The sequence below is a fragment of the Columba livia genome, chromosome 3, assembly GCF_036013475.1.
Source record: "Columba livia isolate bColLiv1 breed racing homer chromosome 3, bColLiv1.pat.W.v2, whole genome shotgun sequence".
Taxonomy (NCBI): domain Eukaryota; kingdom Metazoa; phylum Chordata; class Aves; order Columbiformes; family Columbidae; genus Columba; species Columba livia.
In genome coordinates this window covers 21453482-21472402 of record NC_088604.1, presented here as the reverse complement: position 1 = coordinate 21472402, position 18921 = coordinate 21453482, and the positions used below count along the sequence as shown (strand labels likewise).

Below are 18921 nucleotides of genomic sequence, written 5' to 3'. Positions count from 1 at the left end.
CAGATATGACCTGTGGACGCACTTTTTAATTAAAATAGGAGTTATAGTACCTTGCATAAGGATTTGGACACAAGCTGGTTATATCAGTTTTCTTTTGCACTTCAATTAGGTAGTAATGTAAACCAGTTTTACTAGTTTCAGTTCATTTTTCAAGCTCACTGAATAAAGCAAATGAACTTTTGCTGTTTAGAAGAAGAAGATTGTTGTTGGAACGTAAAGCCAGGGAATAAGGTTCACATTTATGAAATACTTTCAGGACAGCATGCAAGATCTACATCTCATTTTAACACATGGACAACAAAGAAATATACATAGGGCCAGATACTGTTAGATGTCTTCCAAAGAACTTTTAGGACTTTTCAGATTCCATACTGCATTAATAAAACATGTGTAAGGTCAGTACTCACCCACAGAAGCATAATCACTTGGAAGTTCAGGATAAAGTTTGTTTGTACTCTTTTTAGCTGAAAGATAAAATAGTATCATGTTATATGATACACTAACATACATTGTTATATTTCATACACTGCTTTTGTAATACATGTTCAATAGTTATAAAATGACCACAGTTATCTAAGGTGCAGCACAGAAGAAAGAAATAAGGACTTTTTCTTATATATCCTTGTCCAGAGAAATAAATCAAGTTAACAACAGGGGCTGCACAGTAAAGCCACACTTTCAATGGCGCACTTGGCAGACAAAGTGTTATGGAGCCAAAATTCTGCCTCCTCTGCTTTACTGTAAGACCTCTACCTATTAAAAGATGACAACCTAAAAGAAAACACAAGTGCTCTAGAAACCTGAAGTTTCTAGAAGTAGGACTAGTAGTTTCTAGCAGGACTGCTCTTTTTACTACGAAGTTTCATTGCGCCATGGGGTTTCTATGTATCCAATAGCACAAATGCTCCTTTGAACTATTATATGCTCCCATAACTATGCAAACATCAGTTCTATACCAAATCTGCCAAAGAGAAAAGGTTTGTTAATATAAAACAAACAAAACCTTTACCCTTTATCATTCAGAGCACTATCCCAACATGCCTTCAGTGTTTGCCCAAGGAAGAGCATTAACAAAATATTTTTATAGAGACAGCAACTACTATAATAATTGCATAACATTCATTAGCTTAATGGTCTAATTTTATATAGAGAATACATCAATCATTATAAAAAAGTTTTTAACCTGGTGCTGTTGGTCTAACAGCAGGTTTAGGTGGGTCTGGTCTTGATGGTGGTCTAGCAGGTGGGTCATTCACCTAAAATGTACAAATTTTTATAAAAAGCTATGTCACATCTGGAAGCAGATTGTAACTTCAGAGCCTAGAGGTATTTCAAGTTACACTGAAAAGAAAAAATAAGTCACTCTTTCTGCACTGAAATTGTATGAAGTCAAGAAGCACACTAAAGAACCGGTGACACACACATGACTGTAAGTAATTTACCGTGGGTTTAACAATGATGTCTACCAGTAACATCAGCATCTACAAGAAAACATCTTCCACAGTGCTCAGTATGGTATTGTACATTCAATTATTTCAATGGAAGGCAAAAAAAACAGAAAATGAAGAGTATCCACATCAAACCTGGTATGCTCATTATTTACAGATTAACTTGATTAGAAATAGTTGAACAAACTTTTCTAATCATCACCTTAGATTTGATTATGGACTATTATAAAAACAAGGATATACTTTGTTGTTCTGGAGGATGAAGAGCAAAACCAGCAACATTCTTGTCCAGAAGAGTCTACCAGGGCAATACTTGAATGAATGTATTACTCACATGCACTAACTGCAATGTGTTATGCCTTTAAGCATCCAATAGAAACATTAAGAATGCCACATGAATGTCAACATTACAGGAACAGAAAAAGCCTGTGTGAAAAAGTGGTGCACAAACCCTCCTGTGTTCCCTTACAGCTTTTCCTGGATTATTTTTTTGTTCTTCATTTTCATATACTTCAGTGAAGGATGCTAGAGTTTCATAAAGATCTTCTGCTTGAGCAGGAACAGGCACATCACCAAACAAGATGGCACTAGCACGAATATCCTGCCCATAAAACCTGATACAAAAGAAAACATGCCAGGTATTTGATCATCACTACATTTCAATGTCTAGATAAATTAATCCCATGCAAATGTCTTCCCCACCCCCAGCCCTGCATTTCTCCTACTGATCACCTATTGAGAAATGACAGAACTAGTTTGACACCATAAATTTTGAATGATAAGTAACTGTAGCAAACTTGAATGCCTATCTACCACCTTATTTCAAAATATTCTTCACCAGTAATATTTTGTTCCTCATCATGCAGTATGCATCAGCTAGACTATTTGAAAACTGAAAAAACACACATCATTTCTGCAAATCATCGTAATAGATTCCTTAACGATGTAGTAAAATTCTGTAATGGAAATACTTGAACCTCAGCTTTATGAATGGAGACAGCTAAAAGTTAGTGACATGCTGTCATTAAAATCAGTATTAGTCTTTGCTAATATTATCAGAATCCAAGTTTCTATAAACACAGAACATATAAGGGCAAGACACTCAGAGGTTCCTCGGATTTTTAAACTTAATAGACTGCATAAAGGAGGCAGCAATCCATAAGCCAGGTATTTTCTCAAATTCAGTGACACTCTAAACCACGTTTTTTTTTTAGTTTCAAGTGGTCTAGAAGAATATTTCTCATTATGCAGTAAATGCCTCAATACCTATCTTCTACAATATTGTGCTGAGTTTTCATAGCAAGGTTCTGCTAAGGGATTGGGCTGCAGGGGTGACTTCTGTAAGAAGCTGCTAGAAGCTTCCTTCATGTCTGACAGAACCAACGCCAAGCAGATCCAAGATGGACTCACCACTGGTCATGGCCAAGTCTATCAGCAACAGTGGTAGCACCCTTGAGATAACATAGTTATGAAGGGGGAAAAAAAACCTGTGCAACAGCAGCTGGTAAAGAGGATTGAGAACACATAAGAGAAACAACTCTGCAGGCACCAAGGATTTTCCTGCAGCCTGTGGTACAGACAGTAGTGAGGCCGGCTGTCTCCCTGAAGCCCAGGGAGGTCCATGGTGGAGCAGAGATCCACCTGCAGCCCATGGAGGACCCCACGCCAGAGCAGGTAGATGGCTGAAGGAGGCTGTGACCCCATGGGAAGCCCATGCTGGAGCAGGTTCCTGGCAGGACCTGTGGCCCCATGGATAGAGCAGCCCAGGCTGGAGCAGGTTTGCTGGCATGACTTGTGATCCCACAGGGAACCCAGGATGGAGCAGTCTGTTCCTGAAGAACTGCACCCTGTGCAAGGGACCCAAGCTGGAGCAGTTCATGAAGAATTGCAGCCTGTGGAAAGGACCCAACCAAGCTGGAGCAGTTCATAGAGGACTGTCTCCTGTGGGAGGGACCCCACGCTGGAGCAGGGGAAGAGTGTGAGGAGTCCTCCCCATTAAGAGGAAGGAGCAGCAGAAACAACATGTGATGAACTGACCACAACCCCCATTCCCTGTCCCCCTTTGCCAGAAAAAAATCGGGAATGAAGTTGAACCCAGGAAGATGGAAGGGATGGGGGAAACCTGTTTTCTTTTAAATTTGTTCTTATTTAGCATTATCCTACTCTCTTATTAACTGGCAATAAATTAATCTAATTTCCCCAAGCTGAGGGGTTTTTTTGCCTGAGACAGTAATTGGTAAGTAATCTCCCTACCTTTACCTCAACCCACGAGCTTGTTGGCCTGTTTTTTCTCTCCCATCCTGCTGAGGAGGAGGAGTGACAGAGCAGCTTGGTTGGCATCTGGTGGCTTGCCAAGGTTGACCCATCACAGATACATAATCTTTAAGCATTAAGCATTATCTCAATTACTTATGTCAAGATGTCTAAATTGAAGAAACCCTTGCCTCTCAAGAAACTCTAAACTCAGCACAGTATGTTCTCAAAACAAACTTTTTTTCTAAACTGAATGTGTCCTAGTTCGTTTTGTCACTATACTTTCTCTGAATCTTCTAGATTTGAAGATAACTTACTTGCGATTTGTTTCTTTCCTTTCAATTAAACAGGTTCCTTCAAGAGATACCCCTGCAAACAGTCCCCGAGATTTGCAGTATGTGTAGACAGCAGCAGAGCTTCTCAGCGCAACATCCCCTTCTAAATTTCTAGAAGGAAAAAAGTTTTGGTTGACATTCTTCAATATGGCTTTGCAACACGAACAGCAATTATCTTTTTATTTTAATCCTACCAAAAGTCAGCAAGAATTTAACTTCCCTCTGCTCTTATAGACCCTATCAAATATATATATAAGTGGGACAGGCTTGAAATCCATTTCTACTTCTTATTTCAGACAGGACCAAGTACAAAGTAATTAAGTTGTCTGCTAAGTTTTCCTCTGAAGCATAGAATAATGTTGCCTCGTGAATGCTTCACATTAGACTTCATCTTGCATTCAGAAGTCTGAAAATGAGTAACCCATATTTTAATAATGTTTTAAAATGATCAGATTATGTTTGTGGTGATGTGGAACTCTACTTTATATATCCAAATTCTCCTTGATTTTATGCTGCCCAAAACAGCACAAAATATTTAATTAAAGCCTTGTTGAACCTCGGCAGAGTTGGATTATTATAATTTTTGTGCTACACAGGATCACATAATATTTTAGGCTTAGAGATACCTCAGACAGTCAGTCAGTCCAACACACTGTTCAAAATGGACACATCAAACTGAGATCAGGGTGCTCTGGGCTTTGTCTAGCCAGTTTTGTAAGACTTCCAAGGATATAGATTCCAGAGACACTCTGAGCAACCTGTGCCAATGATCAATTATAGTCATGTTGAAAATCTCTTTTTATTATATCCAGTCACAACCTTCCTTGTTTCAAAACAATTTATGACTACTATATCTCACTGTCTTGCCCCGCACTCGGTAAAGAATTGGAGTCTCTCTTCTCGGTGATCCACTGTTGGGAACGCAGCCTCTCAGAAGACCTCAAGTACTTCTCCAGGTTAAATAAGCCGAGCTCTCACAGCCTCATCGTTTATATGCTCCACGTCCCTGGCCATCTTGGTAGCCATTTACTGCATGCGTTTAAGCTTATAAACATCTTCTAAGTACTGCAGGGCCAAAACTGGACACAATATTCTAGGCATAGCCTATTAAGTGCCAAGTATAGGGGAACAATCACTTCCCTTGTCTACTGGTTACAGCTCTGTTGATGCAGTCCCCTGCACTGTTTGCTGCCTTTGCTGTAAGGATGCACCGCAGGCTCAACTCACTGCCTTTTGCATCTACTCCTCCAGGTCACTGATAAAAACATCTAGCAGGAGAGGTCCCAGAACAATCCCCTAAGGAATTCCACAGAAACCTGTCTTTGAAGTACAACATGAATCTTTGACCACTATTCTTCAACCCTGATGATCTTGTTTTTCACCTATTTGCTAGTCTTACCTGCCTTGACACCTAGGTCACAATGTCCTGGCTCAGACACAAGTGTTGAAGGACAGCACACTGAATGCCTTTGCAAGGCAGATGACATTCACTGCCCTCCCCCAATCCACAGATCTCTCTCATGCATGGAATAGGTATCATCTTAGCCTTATATTTTGTCAGAAAAGATGATAAATCATCAGTAAAACCTTCTTTATCACAAAAAGGGAATCGGGAGCCAAGTGCCCCATGAGCAGAGTCTGAGGTAACTGGCCTTGGTAAGCCTGGAGAAGAGAAGACTTAGGGGGCACCCAACCGCAGCCTTCAAATATCTATGAAGAGACAATCAAGAATATGAAGGCAAGCTCTTTATAGTGGTGTGTGGTGGAAGGATAAAAAGCCATGGACATAAACTGAAACAAGAAATGTTTTGACTGGGTGTAAGGCAAAACTTTTTACCATGAGGACAGCAGAACAGTACAGCAGGTTGCCCAGAGAGCATAGACAGTCTCCATCTTTGGAGGTTTTCAAGACCCAACTGGAATAATAGCCTGAGCAACATGATCTGAAGGCATAACAGACCTTGCTTTGAGGAGGAGGTTGGAGTAGAGGTCTTGTAAGGTCCCTTCCAAGTTAAATTATTCTGCGATTATACCATCTCATCCTTCAAAGTGAGCTCATTTAACCACTTAAGGCTTAAAAGTAATTATTTGGAGTATTTTTTATTTACTATCTGGCAGATCTGTGGTGACAGAAAGCACAGACCTAAAGGTTAATGAAAATAATAGTTCGGTCAGGCACAGTAGCACCTGAGCTCTTCATTGAGACTAGGCAAGCAATCTCCTGCAAAGAGACAATATATCTCAGAACACTTTGCTTCTACCAAGAAATGCCTTCATCGGGAAATAAATAGGTATTAATAAAAAAAGAACAACAGGTGACTGAAAAAGCATAACACTACAATAACAATATGGGCCAGTCAACCTACAGGCTGCCCAGCTTGTTTTGTAATATATCAAATAAAGCCACGCCAATGTTTATATATAGCTTTAGAAACTATCATCCATATTTAATTCTACCCTATATTTAAATCTACCCCATGCTAGGAAAGTATTTTACTCACCTCCCCAGAGGTCCAATTGCCACAGTAAGATTTCCTCCAAGTGTAAGATTCCCTCCTTTGGCAAAAGCTTCTACTGCTCTTTCATGATTCAATATTATCACCAAGTCTGAAACCTATAAAATAGCAAATAAAAGTACTGTGCTTTTTAAGAAGAAAGTTAAAAAAAACATGGGAGAAGCATCTTCTGTTTTGCAGGAAAACAGGTATCAAAGATTTTCCCTTCCCCAAATGAAAACTAGCTCCAGATTTATCAAGATTTTAATTCAAGTGAGAATCTCTCATTCTCTCAGAGAATTGCTTCCTTTCTTGTAAAAGATTCTTCTGAAATGGCTTTCATAACAAGCTTGATTATTTTTCTGCAAGGTATTTTGAAAGCAAAAATCCTTTCACCTACTTTTTAAATCAAATTTGACTGATTTTTTTTCAATTACTGATATGGTCAGTGTGTGATAAACAAAAGCTGTAAAAGAAACCTTATTTTAATTCAAAATTTCATAGTTAACCAATTTTTTATTATCAACGGTTTTGCAAACAATTATGAAGGCATTTTCAGATCCTTCTACAAGAAAAATAATGACAGTAAGACAAAACAAAAATTACTGTCCAAAGAATAACAGCAAAAAAGTACAGGTTTTCCCATTATTGAAGCAACTAACTGAAGAGCTAACAAAGTATTTTTGAAAGATTCAAATACAAAATGGAAAAAAAAAATAAAATCACTATTTTTAAAATACTTTGTTTGTCTGGATTGTGACACAAAATGTACTTATCAAAGAACTGACACTGCTATTTATTTGATGCCTATTACCATCAGTACTGTAAAACTATAACTCTATTTGATGTAAAAAATTTCAACAGACGTCTTCTACAACTCCTTTCCCAAACTAGAAAGCATTTTAATGAAAGAAAAACTCTTTCAAACACAAACATGATCCTACTAAATCTTACTTGAAAGCTCAGTAAACTTACTACATGTATTAAAAAAATAATTACTACAGCAGTACCAGCCTGTTTGACAGAGTAGATAACACTTTTCCAGCTTACTGTGATGGATTATCTTTTCAACAGATATCTTGACTACCGTCCCTGATCTTTCATCTGATGGACTTGACTGAAAGACAGGTTCAGAAAAAACTTTCAACTTACCCCAAATTCCAAACAGTGGCAGCAGGGAATACAAGAGGAAATACCAGATTATTTGCAAAACAAGGCTGGCCCAGAAGTATTTCACAGAGCTTAAGAGAGGCCCTTGTTATTAGCGCCCCTGTAATGTCCATCCCATCCCAAACAAATGATGGCTGACATGAGTAGTTTCTGAATCATCCAGAGATGGAGAGAGAATGTCATTCAGGATGCTGCTACCTCCTTTTACGTGTTAAGAGGATCACCCCACAGCTACAGTTAAACGAATCCATAGTGAGAAAACCTTCAAGGAAAGCATTTAGATGACTTGGAAAATTAGTCTTTAATTGAGGTACCAAGTTGTTTAGTATGACTTCTGAAGTCTGTGACTTCCTTCTTGTTGCTTAAAAGTACCCATAAGTACCACTAAAATGATGCCAACTAAAATCTCTCCTACAGGAATAAAATTCAACAAATTTCTACATGGCTTAAGTTTATATGCGACTAAAAGAATGCTGAAATTGGACTCTGGGCTCCCAAACCACTTAGGTACTTCTGAATAGCATCTCTTCTCTAGAAAAATGAAATAAGATGTGTTACAATAATTCCAGTAAGGACACTATTTTGAAGGCTGACTAGGATTTCAAATGAAGCACACTATATTGCTCAGAACAAACACCCTCTCAGAAACAGCTTCTGTATTGAAATTATTTTGGTAAGTATCAATAGTAAATGGCTACATTATCTAAAATATCATATGGAAATGATTAAAGGAAAAGTTTCATCAATTAATGAAAACATGTGAAGAGTCTGTTTCACTGTCATAAAAGAAAAAAAAAAAACAACCAAAACCCAAACACAAACTCTGGGACCCAAAATTAACATTTTCTAATACATTCCTACGTTAACGAAAGCAAAAGAAAAACCTCGAAAAAGAATAATAATTTTGTATTTCACAATACCCTTTAAAAAGGGCACAGTAATAATACCCAAGATCACACAGTGAACAATGAGGATGCGATAAAAGATCGATCAGTTGCTCATGATGTGAGTGCTGGCTGACTGGCTGTCAGGACAGGGGTAGCTGGCTACTTGTAGGGGACACACTGGTGGCTGCTGCGTACCACCCAGATCAGCTGTGCATCAATTCTTCTGAAGAGCAGAATGCCCACAGCCAGAGATCTTGTTGGGATTCTTTGGGAATCAGCAGAACAGAAGCTAAAGAGAAACAAAACAGAAGGACAGCACTGGAGGCTAGGGTGGGAAAGAAAAGGGAAGACACAAAGAAACAAGGGTGAAGGAGCTGTGAGGAAGAAGAGATGGGAAGCAGAGGGGGAGAGCTGTCAGGGTTCAGATCAACAGCATTTCTCTGAACATGGTGTGAGCCCCTTACTTCACCATTTCTGCTGGCTGGAAACTGGCTCATTTTCTGTATTTCTGATTCCTTCAGAGGAGGTACCATCAGTTTTGGTGCTCCCAAACCAAAGTGGAACATGCCTGAAGTACAGTAGCCTTAGCTGGGCTTCATTTCCCTCCACCTGCAACTCCTTCCACTGTTTCTTGCCAGATGGAGTCCTTGTGCTCTTCAAGAAAACACTTGATACACTACTAAGTATAGGATACTATTCATTAACTCAAATTGGCTTATATGTGAACACTGACTGGAAGCTTTCCATAAGGGAAAAAAATCAGTCTGCTAGAAGTGAGAAATTGTGGAAATAGGTGTTATGTCACTTCTTTTCATTTACATCTCTCCAAGCAATGAGACTGATAGGATCAAACCCCCTATTTTGTTTGTCTTGTATAACTGAATTTTACAATAGCTTTTTTTATACAGAAAAATTGATTCTACTGTTTCACTAACATTCAGGCCTTCATCAATGCATTTTAATTCCTTGCAAAAAAATTACCAACAAGTACTTTGAATGCAAAGTTATACCTCAATTCCAATTTCAAATCCACCACCAAGGCCAGCAATTCCTATTGCAGAAGGAGCAGACCAGGCTGTCATGCAAAACAAGACAAATTTACAGAAGTTTTACCACATGTTACAAGAAATATTTAACATTAGAGTTAAAAAACACCAACAAATTCTCTATTTAAAGCTATGTTCAAAACCAGTACAATGCAATCAAACCATATTGGTTTATCCCATAGGAAAGAACGTAATACAAACTTTCATATATACAAATATTTGTTAAAACTATTTATCATACAGTTCTCCATAATTGGTTATAATTCATTCTTCTGGCGAGTTTTAAACTATATGCTTTCATATTTCATCCTTTTCTACAAAGATACTGAAAGCATTATTCAAATCAGGTACAATACAGGCACAACATTTTGAAGACAGCTTTCAAACCAAATATCTTCACCTGCTGGATTGGCTCCTTACATATCTCATGTTTTATACTATGAAAAGAATTAATGAAGAAAAAAACCTTTTTCCTTCAAATTCTCCCAGGAAATACAAAAGGAAAACATCCACTTACTTCCGTTAGGAAGACGAGCTAATACAATTCCACTTCCGCCTCGAGCAGTCACCAAAAATCCAGCTTTAATAACAGACAGCACTGCAAGGCCTTTGGCTTTAGCTATTACATGCGCTGAAATAGCAAAGGAATTTATTCAAGGTCTTGTAAGAGAAACTTTAAGAGATGGGGAAAATAAAACTACATTTCACATTTTTAACACATAAGAGTCAAATAATCAAAGCAAAAGCTTAAAGAAAATGGCAAAAAAGCTGAACTGATAAAGATGCCGCCACTCCATCCTCAACCACAAAGCCAGTCTTAGGTCAGACCAGCCTGTGCCGATCTCTACACTGTCACACCTGCTTCACCCATCCTGGTTACCTCAGCCACAGTTAGTCTGCTTATTGCCATGAACACTGTGTGAGAGTACCCTTAGCAAGATAAAGAGGCAGTAAATACTTGCCGTTTACATCTCTACAGATTTTTGGAGGAGTCTGAATTTAAATCACAGAGACACAGAACAGCCTAATCAGCTTATATCATTAGAGAGCGTTTTTGGCAAATAAAGTGTCATCATCCTGCAAGTCTTATTACAGACCTTCTGAAACATAATATTTACAATTCAAAGCCACAACCAGCAGCACTGGTTGAAGGAAGACACTAAGAGAAACACAGAATAACAATTGCAAAAATAAAGAGGAAAGCAGCAAAGAAGAGTGCTTAATCAGTATCCAAGGAGAAACATACCTTGATTTATTTCCTTTAACTTATTTTCATCTAGCTAATTCTAATAAACACAGATATTAAAGAAGTAGAGCTACTCTTCCACATTCTCCCTTAAGAACATTTGCAGGGCGAACATGAGACAGCCCATCCACGCCAGAGGGAAGCCTTCCTGTGTGGATACTGTGTAGTTGTAAACATGCAAAACGTTTGCCTAGAATACAGCAAATCGAATGTCTTTACTTCCAAAATGTTTTCACAAAAGTTATGGCATCCCAGATCTTCATTCTTCTCTAAGTTATGGACAGTGAAAACAGAGGGAATTAGTAAAGGGTATGTGATTGCAGCACAGGGAAGTACTGGAGGTTTTAGCTGAATCAACACATTTTCATTACTCACGAGGTATGATTTTATCGGGTCCATTTCTGGAGGTTATTTCTGTAAATTCTCGTAATATTTTAGCAGCCTTTTTAGCTTCTGACTTCAGGTTGGAAGGTATAGGGTTATTCACTGTAAAACACAAAAGAAATAAAAAGTTATATCTATGGTCGGTTCAGGATGGCTCATATAAAAAGTGTAATTTGTATGAGAAAAGTGATTTTTTACAAATAAAGAGTAAAGCAAACAAACCACGAAACAGCGAATATAAGAAATGATCTTCTGCATCAGATCGACATTTTGTCTCTGATGGTTGTAACAGAAGATGCCACCTAGGAAGAGCACACAAACCCGGTTCTTTCCCACAATCTGTTCCACTTGTACTTCCTAGAATCCACAATGGTAACAGCAAGGATGTTGGAGATACCTACTCAGTTGTTCCTGTCACTGTTTATTTACGGGCTTGTTGCACATGAATTTGTGTAATACCTGTTCAAACCTGCCAATATCCTTTGCCTCCAAAACTCCTGCAGCAGCAGTTCATTACCTGTTACTTAAATGCTTGATGTATTTTAAATTAATCTACTAGTTGCAGTGAATGCCTGCCAGTTCAAGTCTCATGAATTCTGGTGAACAACTACTACATTCGACTTATCCTCTACCTTTATGCTTATATAAATAGCCACAGCCTCCCAGCCTTCTCCACTTCTTCATGAGTCCCAGCCACCTTAGTCTCCCCTCAAGGTAGTTGCTCCATCACTCTGATCACCCTAATTGCTCTTCTCTGCACCACCATCAACTCTGCTGTCCTTCCAACTGGCAGCTGTTGGCCCATGAACACTAAAAGGTTAACATCTCTTAAGAGATTTCTTTTACGGAGCTAAACTTGCTGTATGGTCTGAAAGTGAAGAAAACTCTGTTTCAGATCAAGAAGTTTCCTTTAAAAATCTACTTCTTGTTCAAGGGTTTATCAATATTTTCTCTCCAATATAATCCAACATAAGCATCTCCGTAGATTTCAACTGGGGAAAAAGCAGGGATTAGGGATAGATCATGTTTGCTTTATAAACCTGTAGACTACGGTAGCAAACACAAAAACAATCTTGAAATTTACCCCCCAGATCCATGAGATCATAAATTCTGCAGAAGAGATCTGCTGTCATTAATCAACTACTGAACAGAATCAAGTATTATAAGATATTAATCTTCTGCAAAAGTATATATGTATGGATAGTGACCTTTCACCTGTAGATTTGCAAAAAGAGACTTAGTGCAGATAAAAAGACATGAGTTAGTCTTGATTCTTACATCTACTAAAACTCTTCAAAAGTAGCACTTTAATTATTCTTGTTTTCTTGTCTGGACATATCAACACCCACCATTTCCAAGTTTATCAGTGACAAGTTGTCCCAGTAGTACATTAATATATTGTCAGATCAAAGATGCATCTAACCTAATGTCTTGTCTCTGAAAAGAACAAGTGACAGTATTTCAATAAAATGCCACTGTTCTTTAATTCACAGAAGCATAGAAAAGATGGCATATAGAGAAACAACTTTCAGTCAAGAGTGACCAGTTTTTTAGTAGGTGTTCCCTGAACATTCATTCACCTCCTCACTTTGGGCAACATTCCCATCCAAAGTCATGAAGGTGAGGACTAAACACATTTTGAGATCAAATCAATGAACCTTGGAGAGTAATTCTGCTCAGACTAAGTGAAACACATAGCAGCAAGTCAGCCAAGTTTCTGTCCAGGCTCCACTGACTAGAACAGGAGTTACACCTCTACTTTTCAAAGTGAATTATATTCCTCTAGTATGTTGTCCAAGCGAGAAGGAAGATTCCCAGAACAAGAGAGATTTTGCCAGCTGAGTCTCTGAACCAGCTTCCCCTGTGAAAGCTTGGAGCAACATTTGGCTTTGGTGAAAATGAAGCAAGTATAACATTATAATTAATAACATTATAATTAATATTGCAAAACATAGTGCATGTCCATTTGCATAATCAGGTGAACACTTCTGTATGTAGGTTTTCACTTAAGATATTTTGTAAGTCTAGACGTCTTGACTTTGGGGAGGGTCACCTACCTGGCCTACCCAAGATACACATTGCATAGTACTTAATTCTTCTTATGGTTCAATAAGAGTAAAGTTGAAGAATAACTTCATTTTAGCTGTGGTGAAATGGACAATTACATGCCTGACCATGCAGGACTCCCAGCAAAGTAATCAAGACAATGAAAATAAGACCTGTGCATGCTGGAGAAAAAAACATTGTGGAGATAAAATATATTACAGAGATAAAAAACCATTACAGAGGAAAGGCAAGCAGTATACAACTTCTAGATGACAGAGAAAAATCTGTGCTCCTCTCTCTCTCCTCTTCCTTAACTTTGCATGCATTCCTTACTCCCCTTTCCTTCTCTTTTGCCCATCTCAGAAATTGGAGGAACATCTACAATTCATTCTTACTACTAAACAGGGGAAAAAAAAAAAGCTCATATTTCAAACAGATTAGAAGAGGAATCCCTTAGCTAAGTCAACTGAGAAAACATGAGATGTTGTCAGACATGAAATGAATTAACGTCTGAAAGCAAAAAGAAATTAGTTAAAAAAAAAAAGTTTTCATACATATTTTCAGATTCAGAATTGCTTCAGAAAGATTTGATGGTCACCTGAAAACAGTGTGTGCGCGTTTTCGTGCACATAGAAGTTACTATTAAATCGGGGACGATTCAAAGCTGAACTCCATGACTCAGTAAAAGTAATATTGTTACTATCTCAGTCTCCCTTCAACTCTAAATACATAATCGGTTTCAAAATCAAGTTTTCATTGTACCCTGGTGCAGGAGTGAGAATGCCAAAGAGACCCTTTTCACTGTTTACTTTGAAAGTTTTACATAATAACTAGGATGACTCCATGATTTTCCTATCTGGTTTACTTTTATCCTGGTGTTGCTATTTAGGAACAAATTAGGAAGAAATATTTTTGCTATGAGGATGATTTTTTATGAACAGGTTGCCCAGAGAGGTGGTAGATACCCCATCCCTGGAAAACATTCAAGGTCAGGTTGGATGGGGCTCTGAGAAACCTGGTCTAGCTGAAGGTGTCCATGCTCATTGCAGGGGCGTTGGACTAGATGACTTTTAAAGGACTCTTTCAAACAACTATTCTGTTTTACCTGCACTATGACTCTAAACATTGTATTCCCACATGCAAGCTTTGCATATAGAAATACCATCACCCGAGAAAACTGAAAATTATGTATTTCCACTCCACTCCACTCCTTCTAAAAGGCTATTTTTTGTGCCACATGGTGGGGGGTTCCTTTATTACCAGGGGACAGGGGAGACAGAGAGAGATTCCTCATCTAGCTGTACACCGCAAGAGGAAGCACAAGAATAACCTAACTTCCCATCCTCAAAATAACAGCAGAAACTTCACTTTCTCCCTGTATTATTTATTTCCTACATAAATATTGCTTCTGCATCCACTAGATATCTACAGGAATTCATAATTCCACTGTCCCTTGCTTTTTCCCTTCTGGAGACAGACTGAAGCAATGCTGGCTTATTTTTCTGGACTAAGAAACAGCAGGAGGATTTGACAACATTCTGCCAGATATTTTGCATGGAGCCAGATTCGTGTTCTTTCAGAAGCAGGCTATGAAATAGGTGATGTGGCTCATTTTGAGGTCCTTTATTTACTTACATGTTATGTAGATACTAAGGAACTGGCAGATGCCTACAGGGGTCTTGAGGAACTGATGACTTTTTGAAACCAAAACACCCCCCCTCCCAAAAAAAAACAAAAAACAAAACACAACCAAACAAAACCCACACAAACAACCAAACAAAACCCCAAAACAAAAAGCCCACACCCTGACCTAATTATGTACAATATGGTGCTTGATAAATCCTGGCTGGACTCCCATTTTGCTAAGATTGTTGGAGCCATAGCAAAAGAAATATAATATTTGTTATCACAGAGGAAAGGGGGAGGTTTGGTTCTCCCTCTTGGGCAATGACACACTCAAGATTTTGTTGACCGGTCTGAAGATCAAATGACGACACAGACAACAATCAAACACGAAGAAGGCGAAGTTTAATGGTAGCTATACAGCATGGGTGAGGCCTCACTCTTACTATTAAGTTTTAGATTAACCAGTTTCACAAAACTTTGTCAAAATGCAAAGATCATTATGCTTTTCCAGTAAAAAACAAAATAAGAACAACTAGTAGGTGGAAAATTGCACAAATATGTCAAAACAATTCAAAATTATTTATTAACATCTAAGGAAAAAAAAGAGTACATGGAGGCTTGCACTAGGAAACAGTGGTATCTGTCCCAAAATACAACAGGTATAAAGTGACTAAAAATTAGAGTGAATGTTAGGAATAAAATCTTGTTTCTACTTGCTTTAACCAGTGTATAAACAGACAAAACCCTAAGTAGGATACCCGTGACATCAAAAATTGTTTAAACTTCTGTTCACTGATCAAATTGTCCTCGATCCCCTCAAGCTTACCTTCAGATTTGAACTGTAAAATTATTTTCTTAATAACCAATTTAATATTGCAGGTCAATTGAACAGATGTTATAGAAGTATATGATTTTCAATTAAAATACTGTATGTAATATTTATAAATAAGCAGAAGTTCCACATTCAGTTTACCCCTTCAGTAACATAAGGAATAATCCTGTAGCACTGTCTTCACTACCAGCTTTTAAGTATGCATACAAAATTGCCCATTTTGTATTCAAGTAATGTTCAGGAAAGAGGTAACCAGGAGCAATAAGACAATAATATCTGTCAGGAGGATACACTGACTGATGGATTTGGAATGCCATGACCAGCGAATCCTCAGCTGGGAGCAAGCTTCATCTGCACTGCTGCTTGTTGTTGAAAGGAGAAGATATTGAGCATATGTGAGTCAGCAACACAAAACCCATGGGGGAATATCACACCAAAATTGATTAACTGCTTAATTTGTAAGCTGATGAGGCAAGTGCGTCAGCCTCTAATTTACATTCTGACTAACAGTAATAGTGTGTTGGCTGAACATTTGGTGAAATCATCTGAGCAAAGTATAATAAAGAATAAATAAAGCCTTTTTACTTAAAAGGTATAACTAATTCTGATATAATCAATATTCTGCTGAATACGAACAGATGAAATAAAGGATGCTGGCATTATGAGAACCTGAACATCAAAAGTCCAGTTTCAAAGAAGATCACCGGTAAAGTGGAGACAAAGTCTCACATGCAGATTTCATACATACGTTGCCCATTATGTACGACCTTTGCAGTATTTGGTGGAAGGTGGGTTTGGGTTTTTTTTTGGTCACAAAAAGAAGAAAAAACAATGGCAAATACCTTCTACAAGCCTCAGACAGTAATTCAGTCTTCATTTGCACTTCAATAAAAAGTTCAGAAACAGCACAAAAATAAAGCATAGCTGACTTGCAAATATCCATGTTACAGCAGCAACCTAAATGCTAAAAAAATTGTATGAACACAGAACATTTAAATTATGATTACGAACATTCATAAGCATAAGAACTAGCATAGTCAAGAAAGGTGAAAGAAGAACATCTAATGGGAAAGAGAAACCTGAAAAGCAAGACAGTGCAGTGTTGGAAAACACTCTAAACAAGTTTTCAATTCAGCATTATATTTAAAGACATTAGTGTAATTTTGGTTTCACAAATGTGTAACATTGTGGTACTGTGGTAGCCAGCTCAGCCTTGGGATTCATCTGGTACCTGGAATTGCTAGAACAGTGTGCAAGACGTGCGTTGTAAGCATTTTGCATAACCCAAGAAAAAGTGAAGCAATGTAGAGCAGCAGATGACAAGCAGCAGACTAGGTTGAACATGTCTCCATCAGTCTCCCTCCATTTACTATGTCCAACACATGAAGCCAGTGGTAGACAGCAAAGCAGCCAGATCAATGAAATGTCAAGAAAAAGATCTCTGGAGTTCAAGGAAATAGTGGCAGAAAGTTGAAAAGGAACCTGGAGGAGAAGGATGGTATAAAATAAAGACAATAACCACCCCCTTTAGTTGAAACCCAGCAGACTTCTGTTGTCAGAGCTTGAGCTCCTTACTCCAACAAGTAGATATTGTTTCCTCAACACTCCAAGAAGCATGAAGGAGGAAAGCCTCACAACGTGCACTTTGGTCACCCTGCTGGAAGCAGCAATAGTATGGCAAAAAGGAGCCCAGGAAAGCAGTAGCAGTAAATGAGAAAGTAGCAATTATTGATGCTAAGGTTCGTGCCAATTGTCTGTGTTGTACAATTCTGCCATAGGCACCTGGAGAACAGCAGAAGACAACAGGAAAATACACTGGTGTAAAGCAATGCAAGCAAAGCTGAAAAGGAGAAAACAGGGTCTCTCTGCACAATAAAGCCTTATGCTAACTTCATGCGTTTTTACCATGCTCCTCATCACTTGGATTCCTGAAATTTTACCGACTTTCATGTAGTACCGTTCTCAACAAGCTTGGTGTGAGTAGTTGGTGCTATGCCAGAGATAGTTCAAGTTATGGTAGGGTGCAAGTACTACAGCAGGGTCTACATGGCCCTGCAGGGTGGCAGCTGAGACATCTGGACAACTCTAATGTGCTTCCACAGCCCTGAAGGTTTTTGTACTGTGAATTAACTAACTACTCTGTTCTCCTTCCCCACCTTGAATAACAAGAAGTTTACTGGATGGTATTGCACGAACGTGGTGCTGGCAGTGGTTGGGAGGGAAAACAAAGCAGAAAGGTCTGCAGAACCTGCAGCCTTCAGCATACAGAAAACAAGGAGTTGGAAGTGTTTTAAGATTTACCTAAGACAGATGGAAATATAAGAACAATCAGATTTTTCTTCCCAAACACTGCATTGGAAGGAAGTCAAATAGTGCTTAAAAATAAAGCTGAAAATTAAAAACAAACAAACAAAACCCATTCTTATCCGTGTTAAAACCAGCTTGCGTTTCTTTGTTTCACCTACAATAACTTGCTAAAGTTAGCTGTTGACGACAGCCTGTGCACAGGAAAAACCTCATGAGCATACTAAAGTTACAACCAAATTCAGTCTTCAAGAACTCAAATATGAAAAAGGAATGTCACAGAAGATAGCACCCGCTCTGAAATGAAAATAGCCCAACAATTTTATTTCTCAGAGGATAATCTCTGACATTTCTATCACTACATAAAGCTAAGATATTTACAGTATTTTCAAGGTTTTTGGTTTAATTGAGAAGTGGGCTATAGTAAGAAATCATTCTTGAATTTATGAAGCATACATTTCCAAAACTACATATTTATATTTATATATTTAAATCACAGTAATTTGGGGGGGGGGGGGGGGGGGGGAATGACAAATGCCATTTTCAATAGCAGTACTTTTGAAAAACTCTATGGAAAATTGCATTGAATCTGTATGTTTATTCCAAGACAGCTAAGAAGTCAGGCAAAAACTACAAGAAATCCAGTCATCTACATTTGGATATTGGTATGCAAATCCACAGCATGAAGTCAAACCAAACCCTACAGCAACACAAGTCCTTATTCAAAAAAGAGCCACTTTGAACACAGAAGACTTACAATTGAGAGCAGATTTTTGTTCTCATATCTGTAAATCTGTGGAGTTTTTTGCTGTTGTTTTGTTGTGGTTTGTTGTTGTGTTTTGTTTTGTT

The 18921-nt window shown here is 38.2% G+C and overlaps 1 protein-coding gene across 6 annotated transcripts in view; it reads right to left on the bottom strand.

Moving 5' to 3' along the window:
- The window catches only part of SH3YL1 (SH3 and SYLF domain containing 1), an 82222-nt gene that overhangs the window by 22140 nt on the left and 41161 nt on the right, over window positions 1–18921 (bottom strand). For 4 of the 6 annotated variants that reach the window (XR_010471143.1, XM_065056007.1, XM_065056004.1 and 1 more), the window contains 8 exons: window positions 11256–11366; window positions 10152–10265; window positions 9599–9663; window positions 6538–6650; window positions 4019–4147; window positions 1900–2062; window positions 1184–1256; window positions 408–464 (listed from right to left, as the gene is read on the bottom strand). Coding sequence is in view for 5 of the 6 variants with exons in the window: in XM_065056007.1 (XP_064912079.1) it covers window positions 408–464; window positions 1184–1256; window positions 1900–2062; window positions 4019–4147; window positions 6538–6650; window positions 9599–9663; window positions 10152–10265; window positions 11256–11366 (825 nt within the window). In the remaining variant the exon portion in view is untranslated. The remainder of the gene's footprint in view (window positions 1–407; window positions 465–1183; window positions 1257–1899; window positions 2063–4018; window positions 4148–6537; window positions 6651–9598; window positions 9664–10151; window positions 10266–11255; window positions 11367–18921) is intronic. The other 2 variants (XM_065056005.1, XM_065056008.1) reach the window with 1 other exon arrangement.